This window comes from Geotrypetes seraphini, chromosome 2 (genome assembly GCF_902459505.1).
Source record: "Geotrypetes seraphini chromosome 2, aGeoSer1.1, whole genome shotgun sequence".
Classification (NCBI taxonomy): Eukaryota; Metazoa; Chordata; class Amphibia; order Gymnophiona; family Dermophiidae; genus Geotrypetes; species Geotrypetes seraphini.
In genome coordinates, this window is record NC_047085.1 from 296,674,343 (window position 1) to 296,688,963 (window position 14,621).

General features: G+C 43.1%; 1 protein-coding gene across 7 annotated transcripts in view; it reads left to right on the top strand.

The window, feature by feature from the left end:
• The window catches only part of TRIO (trio Rho guanine nucleotide exchange factor), an 830,868-nt gene that overhangs the window by 226,235 nt on the left and 590,012 nt on the right, over window positions 1-14,621 (top strand). Inside the window, exon 2 of one of the 7 annotated variants that reach the window (XM_033929848.1) lies at window positions 7,056-7,229. The exons of the other annotated variants lie outside the window; for them this stretch is intronic. Within the exon in view, the coding sequence (XP_033785739.1) occupies window positions 7,211-7,229 (19 nt within the window). The 5' untranslated portion in view covers window positions 7,056-7,210. The remainder of the gene's footprint in view (window positions 1-7,055; window positions 7,230-14,621) is intronic. 7 annotated transcript variants of the gene reach the window in all.

Consider the following 14,621-nt stretch of genomic DNA (forward strand, 5'->3'; position numbering starts at 1 on the left):
TTCCCCAATGAATATGCATTGAAAGCAGTGCATGCAAATAGATCTCATGCATATTCATTGGGGAAATCCTGAAAACCCGACTGGATTGCGGCCCTCGAGGACCGACATTGGACACCCCTGCCCTAAACTGTACCGCTCCCTCTGGATTTTGCAACCCAAATGCATGACCTTGCATTTCTTAGCATTAAATTTTAGCTGCCAATTTTCAGACCCTTTTTCAAGCTTCGCCAGGTCTTTCTTCTTGTTATTCACACCATCTGGCGTATCTACTCTATTGTAGATTTTGGTATCATCTGCAAAGAGGCAAATCTTACCCAACAACCCTTTATATGTGGGGCACATTTTCTGCTCTATTGGGACAGCACACCTCCATCTCTAGTGGGGAGTGTGACATCTATGTCTGCTTGTGGAGCACATCATCTCCAGTCAGTCAGGCACAGCTTTGCTCCTGAGGGTAGGGAGCTCTAGCTCCGGCACAGCTCTATCTCTGCTTGTCTGTCTGGTGCCCTTCTGTTTCAGGAGGAGTCGGCATGGTACCGCTCTCTTTTAGAATGTAGAGCACTTTTCCTCTTGCCTGTACAACAAAGCTTCCTCTCTGGCTGTTGGGTGCAACTCCATCATTTGGTTCAGCATGGCACCATCGTAGGCTGTAAAACATAGATGTGCAGTTTGGCTCCATCTCTGGATGTGAAGAGTGACTCTGCTTGGCTCTACAACATGGCCCCATCGTGGGATGTAGGGCACAACTCTTCTTGTTTATACAGCAAGGCTCCATCACTGGCTGTAGAGCACAACGACTCTTGTCGGTGCAGCATAGTTCCATTGATAGATTATAATGACTTTTTTCTTGTCTGAACCGTACTGTTTCATCGCTTGGTGCTAACCACTTCTCATCTTGTCTGCACCACATGGTTCCATTGTAGGATGTAAAGCGCAACTTCTCTAGCCTGCGCAGCACGTCTTCAGCTCTGCATATATAGAGCACACCTCCACCTGTCTGTGCAGTGTCACTCCATCTCTGGATGTATAATGCTTGACTACCTGAGCATCACTTTGGCCTTGGAAGCACAGCCTCAAATCGGTCTATTGGACCTATTTTGGTGCTGCTGAAGTACACGGTTCTTTGTTTAGGTCACATGCCATGAAGTTACATGCCATTTTTAGGTGTAGCTTACTGCCTCCCTTGGAATTTCTGCTCCAGTTTGATTGATAGAGTCTTCCTCTGTCCATTGTATGGGCAGAATTTTACAGTTTATTTCTTCTGCCTTGGTGGAGGTGTTTATGTTGGTGTATTATCTCTGCTGGAGTTTTGGGGGCAGCAGTGTCCTGTCCTCCAGTCAGGCTGGCCTTTGGTTTCCAGGGTTTCCAGTTTCTGGGTGCTGGCTTGCTCACTATTATTGTTGGGTTTGGGTCATTGTTTTCTCTATACCAGGGGTAGGGAACTCCGGTCCTTGAGAGCCGTATTCCAGTCGGGTTTTCAGGATTTCCTCAATGAATATGCATTGAAAGCAGTGCATGCAAATAAATCTCATGCATATTCATTGGGGAAATCCTGAAAACCCGACTGGAATACAGCTCTCAAGGACCGGAGTTCCCTATCCCTACTCTATATACTGCTCCCTCCATATTCATGGGGGGTTAGCGGCAAAGCTGAGTACCAAAAAATTGTGAGTAACTGTAGTGCTGATTCTGACCCGCCTCCCTCCTGCATTCCTGTACAACTTACTTTTTAAAGCCTGGTGGTCTAGCGGTGAAGCAAGGCAAGAGCAATCTTCCTATGTTCTGCACGGGGCAGGAACTTAGGAAGATTGTTCCTGCCATGCTTCATCGTTAGACCACCAAGCTTTAAAAAGTAAGTTGTAGTGAGGTCCAGTAGGGGGATAAAAACTGCAAATAATCAAAGTTGTGAGTGCCAAACCTGTGAATATGGAGGGGGGGGGGGAGTGTATTTCATTTGCTTATCCCATCCCATACTTCTCTGGATTAATATGATATTGATGACAAGGAAGGAAAAATTATCTTAACATAAGAACATAAGTAGTGCCTCTGCTGGGTCAGACCACAGGTCCATCACGCCCAGCAGTCCGCTCCCGCGGCGGCCCAACAGGTCATGACCTGTCTGAATCACCCCTTGGTTTCTCATCGAAGTCCTATCTTCCCATCCAATTTTTGACCCTTTGTCCCCGCACCCCTTTCAGTACCCTACGATCCCTTTGTCCCTCAGGAATCCGTCCAATCCCTGTTTGAATCCCTGTACTGTATTCTGCCTGATCACTTCCTCCGGGAGCGCATTCCATGTGTCCACGACCCTTTGGGTGAAGAAAAACTTCCTTGCATTTGTCTTGAACCTATCCCCCTTCAGTTTCTCTGAGTGCTCCCTCGTACCCGTTGTCCCTCTCAGTCTGAAGAACCTGTCCCTATCCACCCTCTCTATGCCTCTCAGGATTTTGAAGGTCTCTATCATATCTCCCCTGAGCCTCCTCTTTTCCAGAGAGAAGAGACCCAGCTTATCCAGCCTCTCGGCGTATGGGCAGTTTTCCAGCCCTCTTACCAGCTTCGTTGCTCTCCTTTGGACTCTCTCAAGTACCGCCATGTCCTTCTTGAGGTGCGGCGACCAATACTGAACGCAGTATTCCAGATGCGGGCGCACCATCGCCCGATATAGTGGCATGATGACTTCCCGCGTCCTGGTTGTGATACCCTTCTTTATGATGCCCAGCATCCTGTTGGCTTTTTTCGCCGCTGCTGCACACTGTGCGGATGGCTTCATTGATGCATCCACTAGCACACCCAAGTCTCTCTCAAGTCCGCTGTCTCCCAGCAGTGCCCCCCCATTTTGTAGTTGAACAACGGGTTCTTATTTCCTATATGCATGACCTTGCATTTCTCAACGTTAAAGCGCATTTGCCATTTGTTTGCCCAGTCTTCCAGCTTGTACAGGTCCCTTTGCAGATCCTCACACTCCTCCCTGGTCCTAACTCTGCCGCAGAGTTTGGTATCGTCCGCAAATTTTATAACCTCGCATTTTGCCTCCGTTTCCAGGTCATTGATAAATATGTTGAAGAGTAGCGGCCCCAGCACCGATCCCTGCGGCACACCGCTCGTGACTCCCCGCCAGTCAGAAAATTGTCTCTTTACTCCGACCCTCTGCAGTCTACCCGACAGCCAGTGCTTGATCCATCTGTGTACATCCCCGCCCACCCCGTGGTTCCGTAGCTTCTTAAGCAGCCTTTCATGTGGCACCTTGTCAAAAGCCTTTTGAAAATCGAGGTAAATGATGTCCATGGGTTCCCCTTTGTCCACCTGACTGCTTATTCCCTCAAAGAAGTACAGTAGGTTCGTAAGGCATGACCTTCCCTTACAGAATCCGTGCTGGCTTGTTCGCAGTAAGTCATTTTTCTCGATGTGTTCGCAAATGTTGTCCTTGATCATCGCTTCCACCATCTTCCCTATAACTGAAGTCAGGCTCACCGGCCTGTAGTTCCCAGGGTCACCCCTCGATCCCTTCTTAAAGATAGGTGTGACATTCGCCAGTTTCCAGTCCTCTGGCACCTCTCCTGTTCTCAGGGATAGGTTGCAAACATGCTGGATTGTGCCCGCTATTTCCTGTCTTAGTTCCTTTAGAACCCTTGGGTGGATCCCGTCCGGGATCTTACCTAATAATTTTCTTTCCTTTAGTCAAAGCAGATGAATCCAGAGTCCTACTTTTTTCTGATTGGTTTGATTTCTCCTGTGTTTTTTGTAGGTAATGGACTGCTTCTCAGCCTTCTGTCTTTGGAGGAGGGAGTTTTATGCCTTTTTGGCTTCAGTGATGGTCCTTCTGCTTTGTTGTACGAAATAGTGGTTGACCAGGGAGCTTGCCATTCTATAAGACAGAGTAGCTCAGTTTGGTTCCCTTTATCCTCACCTGCTGCTAGAGGGTGATAACCCACACGTCTCTGGATTCATCTGCTATGATTAAAAGAGAGAAAATGATCAGGTGAGAGAATTTTTCATTTTATTGCAATAAAAAAAATACAAATTTGAACCTTCATTTAACCAAGGTCAGGATTGAGGCACCTGAGCTGGGCAAAAAACAAAAACACCTTAAAAAAAATCAAAGTGAAGAAAGCATGCAGAGTATGGCTTATATAATTCTTGGACTTAGCTTTGGGGAGTTGGGAGAGTAGTAAATATGTAGTTTGGAAGGAAGAATTCTCTGCTATTTTCCACTCTTTGTAAATTTTTATGCAGCAGAAGCTGGAACTGCTTCTATAAAAATGTTGGACATTTCCTGGAGGGGCTTGTTTCTCTCAAACCAGGAGTCCAATTTGGTCCATTATTTTGAATTATGTCTCTTTACCAGCTTTTCCCACATGCCACATTTCATCCCATTCCATTATATTTTCAGTGTTTTGCCCCCAAACAAACTTTCTTGACCCCTTATGTATGATAATTTCCAAATTCCATTGGGCTCAAAAGAATAAAAAGGCAAATCAAAGTTTTTTTCATTCAATTTTAAGTGTGTCTAGTGCTTTCTTGAGGAGCTACAGACTTCTTTTGAAAGAAACCTCGTCAGCCCTTCTCTTTAGTTTTGTGAGGTCTTATCTCGTATATTTGGCCAATTATTGGCACTCCTGTGTTGTGTAACCATGCCTATAAAAATATTTGCACATGTGATGTTTAGCCATATTTTCACCTCTTTTTGTCATGCAGTTTAGTGTTTTGCCTTCTGAAATATTTGATTGTGCCACATTTTATACTGGACTTTGAGAAAATATGCTTGTGAAACACCACCTCTGGCCACATTACACCAGGATAAATGATGCCCATCTTTAGCTTAAGCACTAGGGCTAATGACAAGCTATGTAATGAGCTTATTTATAGACCCACTGCAGCAGGAGATAATCCTCTTAATTTTTTCATTGTCTGTGTGCTCACTATAATTAAGTGGACCCATGTACATAAAGAAGAGGTGATGTGCTATAAAGTTTTTTGCCTGTTCATGTTTCATTTTATGAACTCGAGGAGAAGAAGCTCTTTGGAACAATGCCAGTGTTGCAGTGGACTTTAGTGATAAATCTGAAAGATTATATCCAGTATACTCGGGCATAGATTTGTTTCATTTCTGTTACTTTGTACAAAACTCACACATAACGAATGAGACTCCTCCATGCTAACTAGTTACACGACACCTGGTGGTTGGTTTCCAGCTTCTTAGAGGGACAAGTGGCGTTCAGCCACACGAGATATGGAATTTATCGCCAGGAATCATACGGTTGTGTGGTGATAAGATGAATTTTAAGAAGTTACTCACTTTTTTGTTCAGGTTTTTTATTAATTAAGTTGAACTTTTTATTGTAATCTGCTTTGATCTAAAGTGGAATAGACATTTTTAAAATAAATGCTAAAATAAATAAATGATTCCAGGATAAATGCTGATAAATTTTGAAAGTTCTCTAGCTCTTACCAGTTCTGAACCAGTGCCATGTTGACAGTCGAGAAGTCATTATTGAGATGGCTCGGAGAAATCTACCGCTTATTCATAGGATAAGCAGCATAAAATCTGTTTTTCTTCTGGGGATCGTTCCAGGTACTTGTGACCTGAGTTGGCCATTGTTTGAAAAAGGGTTCATGGGCTTTGTCTGTCCCAGTATGGCAATTATTATGTTCTTATCCTCAATGTAGAGCACTGGTCTCAAACCCAAACCCTTTGCAGGGCCACATTTTGGATTTGTAGGTACTTGGAGGGCCACAGAAAAAATAATTAATGTCTTATTAAAGAAATGACAACTTTGCATGAGGTTAAGTATCTATAAATCCAAAATGTGGATTACCTGAAATTATCAGAAGCAATTAAGGAAAGATTTATAAACTATTGTAGTTTATAAATCTTTCCTTAATTGCTTCTGATAATTTCAGCTATACACAGCTGAAAGCAGTGCAACATGCAGAAAGGAAAAACTATCAAAGTATCAACTGCAAGAAACAAGATTTTGGACCAACTATTTTGAGGCCCTCGGTAGTATAAAGAATGATTCTTCATGGAAAACTTGCGCCTTAAGTGTCCAGCAGTCGCGTCCGCAACCGCCTTTAGCTCTCACCTCCTCTGGCACCGGACACATGCACAAGCTGCACTGCCTCCAGTGGTTACCTTACGTTATGGAACGTTGCCTGCCTCAGTGCTGTAACCTCACGCAAGTGCTTTGCTGCATCTGTATGTGATTGTAAGGTGGAGTGGAGAGGCCAATCGCGTACAGACGCAGGAAAGCGCTTGTGTGAGGTTACAGCAGTAAGGTGGGCAACATTCCAGAACACGGACACTTAGGGCACAAGTTTTCCATAAAGAATCATTCTTTATGATACCGAGGGCATAAAAATAGTACCTGGTGGGCCGTGAATTTGAGACCACTGGTATGTGGAGACCATTGACAAACATGGTGGTGTGACTACCACAAAAGAAAACAAACAAAAACCCTCCACATAGACAAACACATATGCTCCATTCAAAGAGTCAGTGTAAGGTCATACCAGTCTGTGCATTTGAGGTTGGAATGGTGGTGTTTTACTTATCCTGTTAGATTAGTCAACCATGACAATTTTATTTTATTTTATTTTTTGCTTTTATTCTATCAACATTGTCTTCCTGCTTAAAGTTTTTAAAAGTATGTTAACTGTAAGCAGGCAGGCAGTGCTAATAGAATGAAAACATATATCCATCAATCTGGACTGGTCTAGCAGGATTCAAGAAAAGGAAATTATCAGATAAGGATAATTTTCATCATTTATAAAATGTACACTCCTAGCCTTCATGTGGGGCCTGTTACATGATGAATATTCTCTTAAATATTATGCTAGACATCTTCCTTTTCATACCTGAATACTCTTGTGTATGGTCTGACTACTATAAGGATTTTCTTTTAGTAGGTAGTGTATATATTTAATGGTGCATGTTGGGAGAAGTATGAGGTGGTAAAAGAGCTTATTAGACTAAAATTTCAAACATATGGCGATAGCATTAGCTTTAATAAAGAACATGTTTGAAAGAAAAAAAATAAAATCACATTTTATTACAGGAAACTAGTGGAACAGGATCAGTCAACTTGTAAACCAGACACCCTGAAGGAGCACTGTGTATGAGGAGTCAGGAAATTCCTTTCACTGGGACAAAACTTTACTCGTGTGTTGTGGCCACTTGGCTGCTAACAGATAATTCTAATCTGTCTCTTACATGTGGAGATTCAAAAGATGTAGGTACAGAGCTTTTTAACATTCTGTATATGTGCTTTTAATTCTAATTTAGGGGGTAATCTTATATCTGTGTGCACTTATACAAAGTACAGTATGTACAGTCCTTTTCTTAAGTGTGCTGTAGTCACTTTTCAAAATGAAAGCATGTGCATACTTCCATTTTGAAAACTCCCGAAAAATTAAGCAGAGGCCTGTTTTCTCAGAGACATCCTTCCAGTTGCAGCAATTCAAAGAGCCTCTGAGCTTCGGAGGCCCCTTAGGCTTGTTAGCATGTCATTAATGGGTTGAATTCTCTTGAGCCCTAGAAGGAAGTTTGGGCCCTGTGATTTTTCTCTCCCCCTGGATGTTCCAGAGCTCCAACAAGAGAATAGTCCCAAAATCTAAGATTGGGAGGCAGGTTCCCCAGGCAAAGAACCCTTCTTCTGAGGGTTGTGACAGTTACTAAAATGAATTCTGTTGCTTGTTTCAGTCTCTTTAGGCTTGGGGACCTCAGTGCCACCCCTTCCTTATGCTCCAGTTGCATTCCTAGGTCTTCCAGATGATTTGTTGGTTTGAGAGGCCTCTAAGGGACTTGTAAGAAAACTTAGGATATTCTCAAAAGGTATCTGCTACCTAGGGAAATCCTGAACAAGCATTTCAATGTTAAGACTGTGATGATGAGGGCAACCTTATTGGGGGGGGGATGCTCATCATTCTTTGGGAATTCAAAAATTCAAGCAGGACTTTTACTTTTTATCAAGGAGAGAGTAGCTCCTCCTGGAAGGTAGGTGGCTTTCAGTCTATATAAGTCATAGATTCAAGATTAGAATGTTTATGATAGTTATGGTATAAAAACAAAGCAAAAAAAAAAAGTGTGTGTGTGGGGGGGGGGGGGGGCTTTAGTGTTTGGGGCTGTTCCTTGATTTGTATTTTTTTCCCCCTTTTGTGCAGTAGTGTCTGCAGTTGGCAGTTTGTAGGTAGTTGTGACTCTGTGACACAGCCTCCAGGGCCTACCTGAACAAGCTTCTCCTTCAGGGTCACCTTTTTGGTTCAGAGAGAAGAGGGAAAAAACTTCAATGGTGACCCAAGATCAGCTATGGGGAAATAGAGTGCCCTTGCAATGTGGTTATGTATTTTAGCCCCCAAATGTAATGTTTTGTGTTTTTGAATTGTCGAGTCTATTTTGGTCTTGGGTTTAGGATTCGGGCAGTGGGAAGTAAATTAACAGTAACAAGACAACAACCAGGTGGTGCAGAAAAATATATTTGTAAAAGCTTATGCCTTTATAAATTAGAGTTAGAGCTGCTTCTGTGGGCGTATAAGAAAATGTGGCTGTCCTTCTGATAATGGCTGAGGAGGAGGGAGGTAAAGCTGTGTGTGGGAATATGAGAGAGCAGAACAGAAAGAGCCTGTGCCCTGCCTGAATAAATTGTGTGTGTGTGTGTGTGTGAGAATGGTGGGTGTATAGATGTGAGGAGGTAGAGAGGAAGGAGTAAGAAAGAAGAGAGGGGGCAGGGAGTTTGAAGCCTATCTTTATAGGTTTGAGTTTGTTCTAAAAAATAGTAACTTTCAGTATCTTCCTCTGTCACAACTTAGTATCTGTTTGAAACAATGGCTCTTAATTGACAAGACGAGTGACCCTTGAAGAACTGGTAGCTGGAGCCATTCTGTGTTTGAATTCCACACCTGTCCTTATTGCTCTCCCGAGTACTATGCAAAAGATTCTTTGTTAATCTCAAATACTGGTCTTTTAGGAGTCATTTAGTGGCATTCTAAGTAAAAGGTCTTTTGTTAGACTGAATGGCCCCTGCCCATGTGTTACTATCTGGAGACATTCCCCAGGGTCAGTTTTGTTTAATATATATCCCAGAATCCTTTACTTGCACTCTGAACATGCCATCACACTAATGCTGACAACCCTAATGACTGAGGATGCAGGTACTTTTACCTGTTCCCTTGTCTTCAGAGCCACAGAAGAGCAGACCCTTCAAGGAATAAGGAAGGCTAGAAATTTGGGGCTTTTTAAGAGCAAAGGTGGGTCATTGGTTTGGGGGAAGAGGTGCGTTTTGAGGAGCTTTCTGAAGTGCATGTAGGATGTGGATGTACTGACCATTTGGCTCCATTTAGATTCCTTGGAGGCGACTTGGTAGGTTGGTAATGTTGGTGGTTGCTCACTTGGAGGCGCTAGGAGGTTCGGGTTCATCTGTACCTGGATGAATGGCTGATTCAGGCCAAGTTGGAAGCAGTCTTTGAAAGCTATAGCTCAGGTGATTTCTCTGTTGGATTCCATGGACTGGATCATGAATCGGCCTGAGAGTCACTTGGTGCTCTCTCGGGTGTTTGAATACCTAGGGATCTGGTTTGACATGGGTCAGAGTATGGTGCTCCTCTCGGAGGAATGGACACATAAGCAGAGGTGCGAGCTTCACATGCCCGCCATTTGGGACTTTTGAGCTCCATGGCAGTGACCCTGGAGGTTATCCCTTGGGCAGGAGCCTACAAGTGTCCCCTACAGAGGGCCTTTTTGTCAAGGTGGTTCTTTCACCATTCTCTTCCTCTTACACCTAAGGCTCAGTTTGGTCTTGACTTGTGTTATAGTGTGACTTCTGTTGAAAGGAGTTTCTCTGTATCCCCCTCATTGGATCATGGTCTCATGGGATCTCACTGCCTGTGTCATATGGCTCAGGGCCTCTGAGCCAAGACATGATTTGGTCCATCAACAGCCTGGAGGCCCGGGCGGTACTCCTAGCCTTCCTGGAATTTTGGCTCCTACTGGAAGGCAAGGCAGTCAGAGTAATGTTACATTGCCACATCTCTGGAGTACATCAACAAGCAGGGTGGTACCTAATGTCAGGCAGTGGCTCTGGATGCGGTGAGTCTGACATTGGGTGTAGACTCATCTGCTGGCCCTTTTCAGCAGTTAACATTGTGGGCAACAATATGTAGGCAGACTTTTTCAGCCATTCTTCTGACTCCAGGGGAGTGGGAGCTGGGTCATCAGTCCTTTCAGTTCATTCTGGACTGCTGGGGACTTGATGGCAATGCAGGACAACATGAAGGTGGATCACTGCTTCAGTTGGCGGAGAGATCTGGCTTTGTGTTCTCACCTTGCCATCAAGTCTCCAGCAGTTTCTCTTTTCTATTTAAATCTGAAGATTTGCTTGCTCTGCTTTGTGGGGTTTCATGGCCCCAGTTCGAAACTTTCACTATTTATTCAATTTTCTATATCGTTCTCCCAGGGGAGCTCAGAACGATTTACATGCATTTATTCAGGTACTCAAGCATTTTTCCCTGTCTGTCCCGGTGGGCTCACAATCTATCTAATGTACCTGGGGCAATGAGGGGGGATTAACTGACTTACCCAGAGTCACAAGGAGCAGCGTGGGTTTGAACCCACAACCTCAGGGTGCTGAGGTTGTAGCTTTAACTACTGCGCCTTCGGAGGATGAATTAATTTCATCTCTCTGACCACTTTTTCATGCCCCTCAGAAGGGTCTAGTGGCCTCTAAGACCTCCATTTTGAGGTGGATTAAGGCAGCTATTGAATTTGCTTACTTCAGCAGGAATAGGCCAGTTCCTCAGGGGCTGAAGGCTCACTCTGCCAGGGCTGAAGCCTTGTCTTGGATTGAGGCCCAGGCGGTGTCCTCTGAAAAGATTTGTAGGATGACGACATGGTTGTTGCTTCATTCATTTGTTAGAGATTACAGGTTGGATATACTCGCCAGAGCCTGGTCAGACATTGGTAGGGCTATCATTCGTTGCGGTGGTGGTGGGGCCCTTATCTTTTCCTGCCCACTAGATTTGCTTCAGCACATTCCATTTTTGCAGAATGGTGAGTTGACGCTAAGAAAGGAGAAATTATGCCTTACCTGATGATTTTTCTTTTCTTTAGTCAGTGAAACTGTTCTGCAGTCCCACCCTTGAAAGACCTCGACCCACGGTCCTGGGTGTGCTCTGTGGTTTCAGTTGCTGTTGCTCATTGTGGTTGCAGTAGTTGATGGAGCATTGGTGTGTTATGAAGGGACCTTCTGCTTGGGCAGATGCATACTGAAATGTTCCTGGGGCAACCATAGCTTATCTAGTTTAGGCAGTTTAGATGTGGAACAGTCATCCTTTAGAAATAGGAAGCATAGGAAGCCTGAATCTATCATAATAAAACCCTTAGCGCGCATGCGCACTTTAATCTCCGTGGCTCCGTGCTTTGTGCTACCGTGCTGCGCATGTGCAGTACAATAATTTGCCTGCTGCCGATCACCAGTGCCTGCCACAGCTGATTTCCTGCCTTCTGCTCCGATCTCTGGCTGACTTCCTGCCTTCTGCCTACACTGCCAGGCCGCTTCTTCTTCTCACTCCCAGACCAGTAGCGTCAGCAGCCACGGTTTCAACAAGCAGCCGTGGGGCCTTTGCTAGGCTGGCTCACTTTGATAATTAAAGGTCGGCTGGCCTAGCAAAAGCCCCAAGGCTGCCTGGGCTAGCGGATGCTGGACAGGGGGAGCAGGAAAGGGAGAAGGGGTACTACTGGACAGGAGGGAGGTAAAAGGAAGGGAGAAGGACTATTGCTGGACAGGGGGAGCAGGGAAGAGGTACTGCTGGACAGGGGGGAGGTAAAAGGAAGGGAGAAGGGCTACTGCTGGACAGGGGGAGCAGGAAGCAAAGAAAGAAAGGCCTCACGCCCCATTGTTCTAAACGTTTACACATCTATTCTAGCACCCGTTAATGTAACAAGCTTAAACACTAGTTTGTATATAATTTTTTGTAAATTTTTGTATATAATTTTTGTAAATTTTTGTATATAATTTTTAGACTTACTTTTTTGATAAAAATTATTGCACAGAGAGATAAAATATAAAGAACAACATTTAAGTATATGTGCTCCCCTAAATGTAGAGTAGTTCTTGTAATCTCTGAATATGAATTGAAAAATATTAAAATATAAGAATTTTGATTAGATTAGATTTTTTTTTTTTTTGCTAATTCTACCTGCTGGTATGAAGGGATAACCCTTATGTGCAGAACGGTTTCACTGACTAAAAATAAGAAAATTATCAGGTAAGGCACAATTTCTCCTTGAAAGTGATCTAATAGTTATACTGTTTTAGGACATGTTGCAATTGCTAGCTACTAGCTGTTCAGTAATCTTATCTAAGCCTTCCTAGGTTTGTTAACATCCATAACTTAATTTTAGATTTAGTGCCACACTTAAATCTTTAGGTAGTAATGCATGTCTCTGCTATCTGTATTGTAACCATTTGCTTCACATAGTAACTTAATTGGCCTTTCTTTTATCCTGTTGAATTCATCTGTTAGCATCCTGAAGAAAAATGCAAGCCACTTTTATCCAAGTTTTCCAAAATATTTGAAGAATATAGCACTCAGCTTTGTTAAAGTGAAGTATTCTAGTAGTTGTATTGGTCTTAGAGAAAGATAAAATCTATATGGTTTCAGATGAGAATTAACAGAAGTAGTTCTGTGATGCATGAACATTTGAGATGATTTGTAATATGCTCTCAAAATAATCCAACATATAATAAGACAGACTGAAAGGTTAAGACAAGACTGATTTTAATTTTCAAATCTACAGGTTGGTAGTTTTAAGTTACCCCAGTTTTGATTCTTTCTTTTATAGGTATTAGGGACTTTTCTAACTTTTCCTTACTTCACTTTGCACATATACAAATTTTGCAATGTAGTGACCAAACATTTAAGAATAAATCTTCTTGAGCTAGCTTGAAGGCTTTTTTCCTTTGTTTTCTAAATTATGAGAAAATATTGCATAAGAATTATTAGGTCCAGATATTTGGCTGTTGAGTGAGCAGTTTTTCAGGGTGGAGGTCAATATTTATGCGAGTTAGCTTCAGTGAAATTATTAAATTTTGATTATGAGCCCCTTATAATATGTATCCTTGTATGCTGAAACATGTCTAAAAACCCACCCAAGTCAGTACTTGGATGACCTAAAAGGCAGGTCGTCCAAGGGCCAATAAACCAATTTTCTGGACATGCCATGGAACTTTTTATGCCTCTGAATTTTGCGGTGCGCCCAGAACTGAAAGGGGTGTATCTGGAGGAATGGTTAGGGCAGTATGTGGGTCGGATGGGGTCTGACCTAGACTTAGTGGTCCTGCAGGACATCCTGGATGAAACTTAAAATGTAAAAACGGGTATAAGTGCCAAAATGGTATCCAAAGTGACCAGATAACAAAGAAAATACCCCCCCACACACACACACTCTCCCACACACACACACACTCCCCCAGTGTTCACTGCCCCCTCTCACCCCCAAAAAAATCAGAATAAAAAGTACATACCTGTCTTTAGAACATTAGCACCTGGTATAGGAAAGCCTAGTAGAGCTGCACACAGGTGTCTTAAATAGCCTGGGGAGTGGGCTAGTGAACCATAGAGAGGAGGACCCGGAGCCCATAAGCCACTCTAACCACTACATTTTTGGTGGAACATGTGTGCCCCCCAAAACCCTACTCTATTGTCATATAGGTGCCACCTGCAGCCATAAGGGGTATTGGGGTTGTAGACAGGTGGGTATAGTGGTTTTTGAGGGTGTTTTGGGGGCTCACTATAACCTATAAGGGAGTTCTGGTAAGATGTTTATCTGGCACCCTTTTTGTGAAGTTCACAGCAGTACCCTGTAAGGTGCCCCACTGCTCTGTTGCCATATTTGGGTGGCCCTTCCCACATCCAAATGGTTTTGCTCTGGGTGTTTGGGACTTGAAATTTTGGTCAAAAATGTGGTATAAAGATAGATGTCCTGGCTGTCTGAACAAACAATAGCCTGTGTGTGTGTGTGTGTGTGTGTGGGGGGGGGGGGGGGGGTCAGGAGCTTGCTGCTTAGAGAATGGCAGTTTGAAGCTCAAGCTCCTGTGGACTTTGATATTTATCAATTATACCTCAACTTAAACTTCACTTCTGGGTTCTTTGGAGCCATTATTGTATTCAAAGGAATAAAATATGAACTTTGTGAAATTAAATTGTCAGCTTATGCTGCTGATGTACTATTATATACTACACTGGACTCACTACAATATATTATGGAGGTAGTTGGTAGTTTCTCTTCTATTTCTGGCTCTAAATTAAATACGTCAAAAACAATATCTCCCATGTCCGGAAAATTTATGGGCATCACTTCTATCAAAAATCTAGGCCTCCAATGGTCTCCATCCAAGATTAAATACTTGGATATTTATTTTGGTCCAACGGTTGAGAAAACAATTGCATACAACATTACTCATATGTATGACCATATAAATAAAGTGACTACATGTTGGTCTCCTCTGAAATTATCATGATGGGGGCGACTGGATTCAATCAAAATGATGATTATGACAGTAATTAACTATGTTCTTAGTATGTTGTCCATACTTTTTGCTAAATCAGTATATAAAAAGATGGAGAGA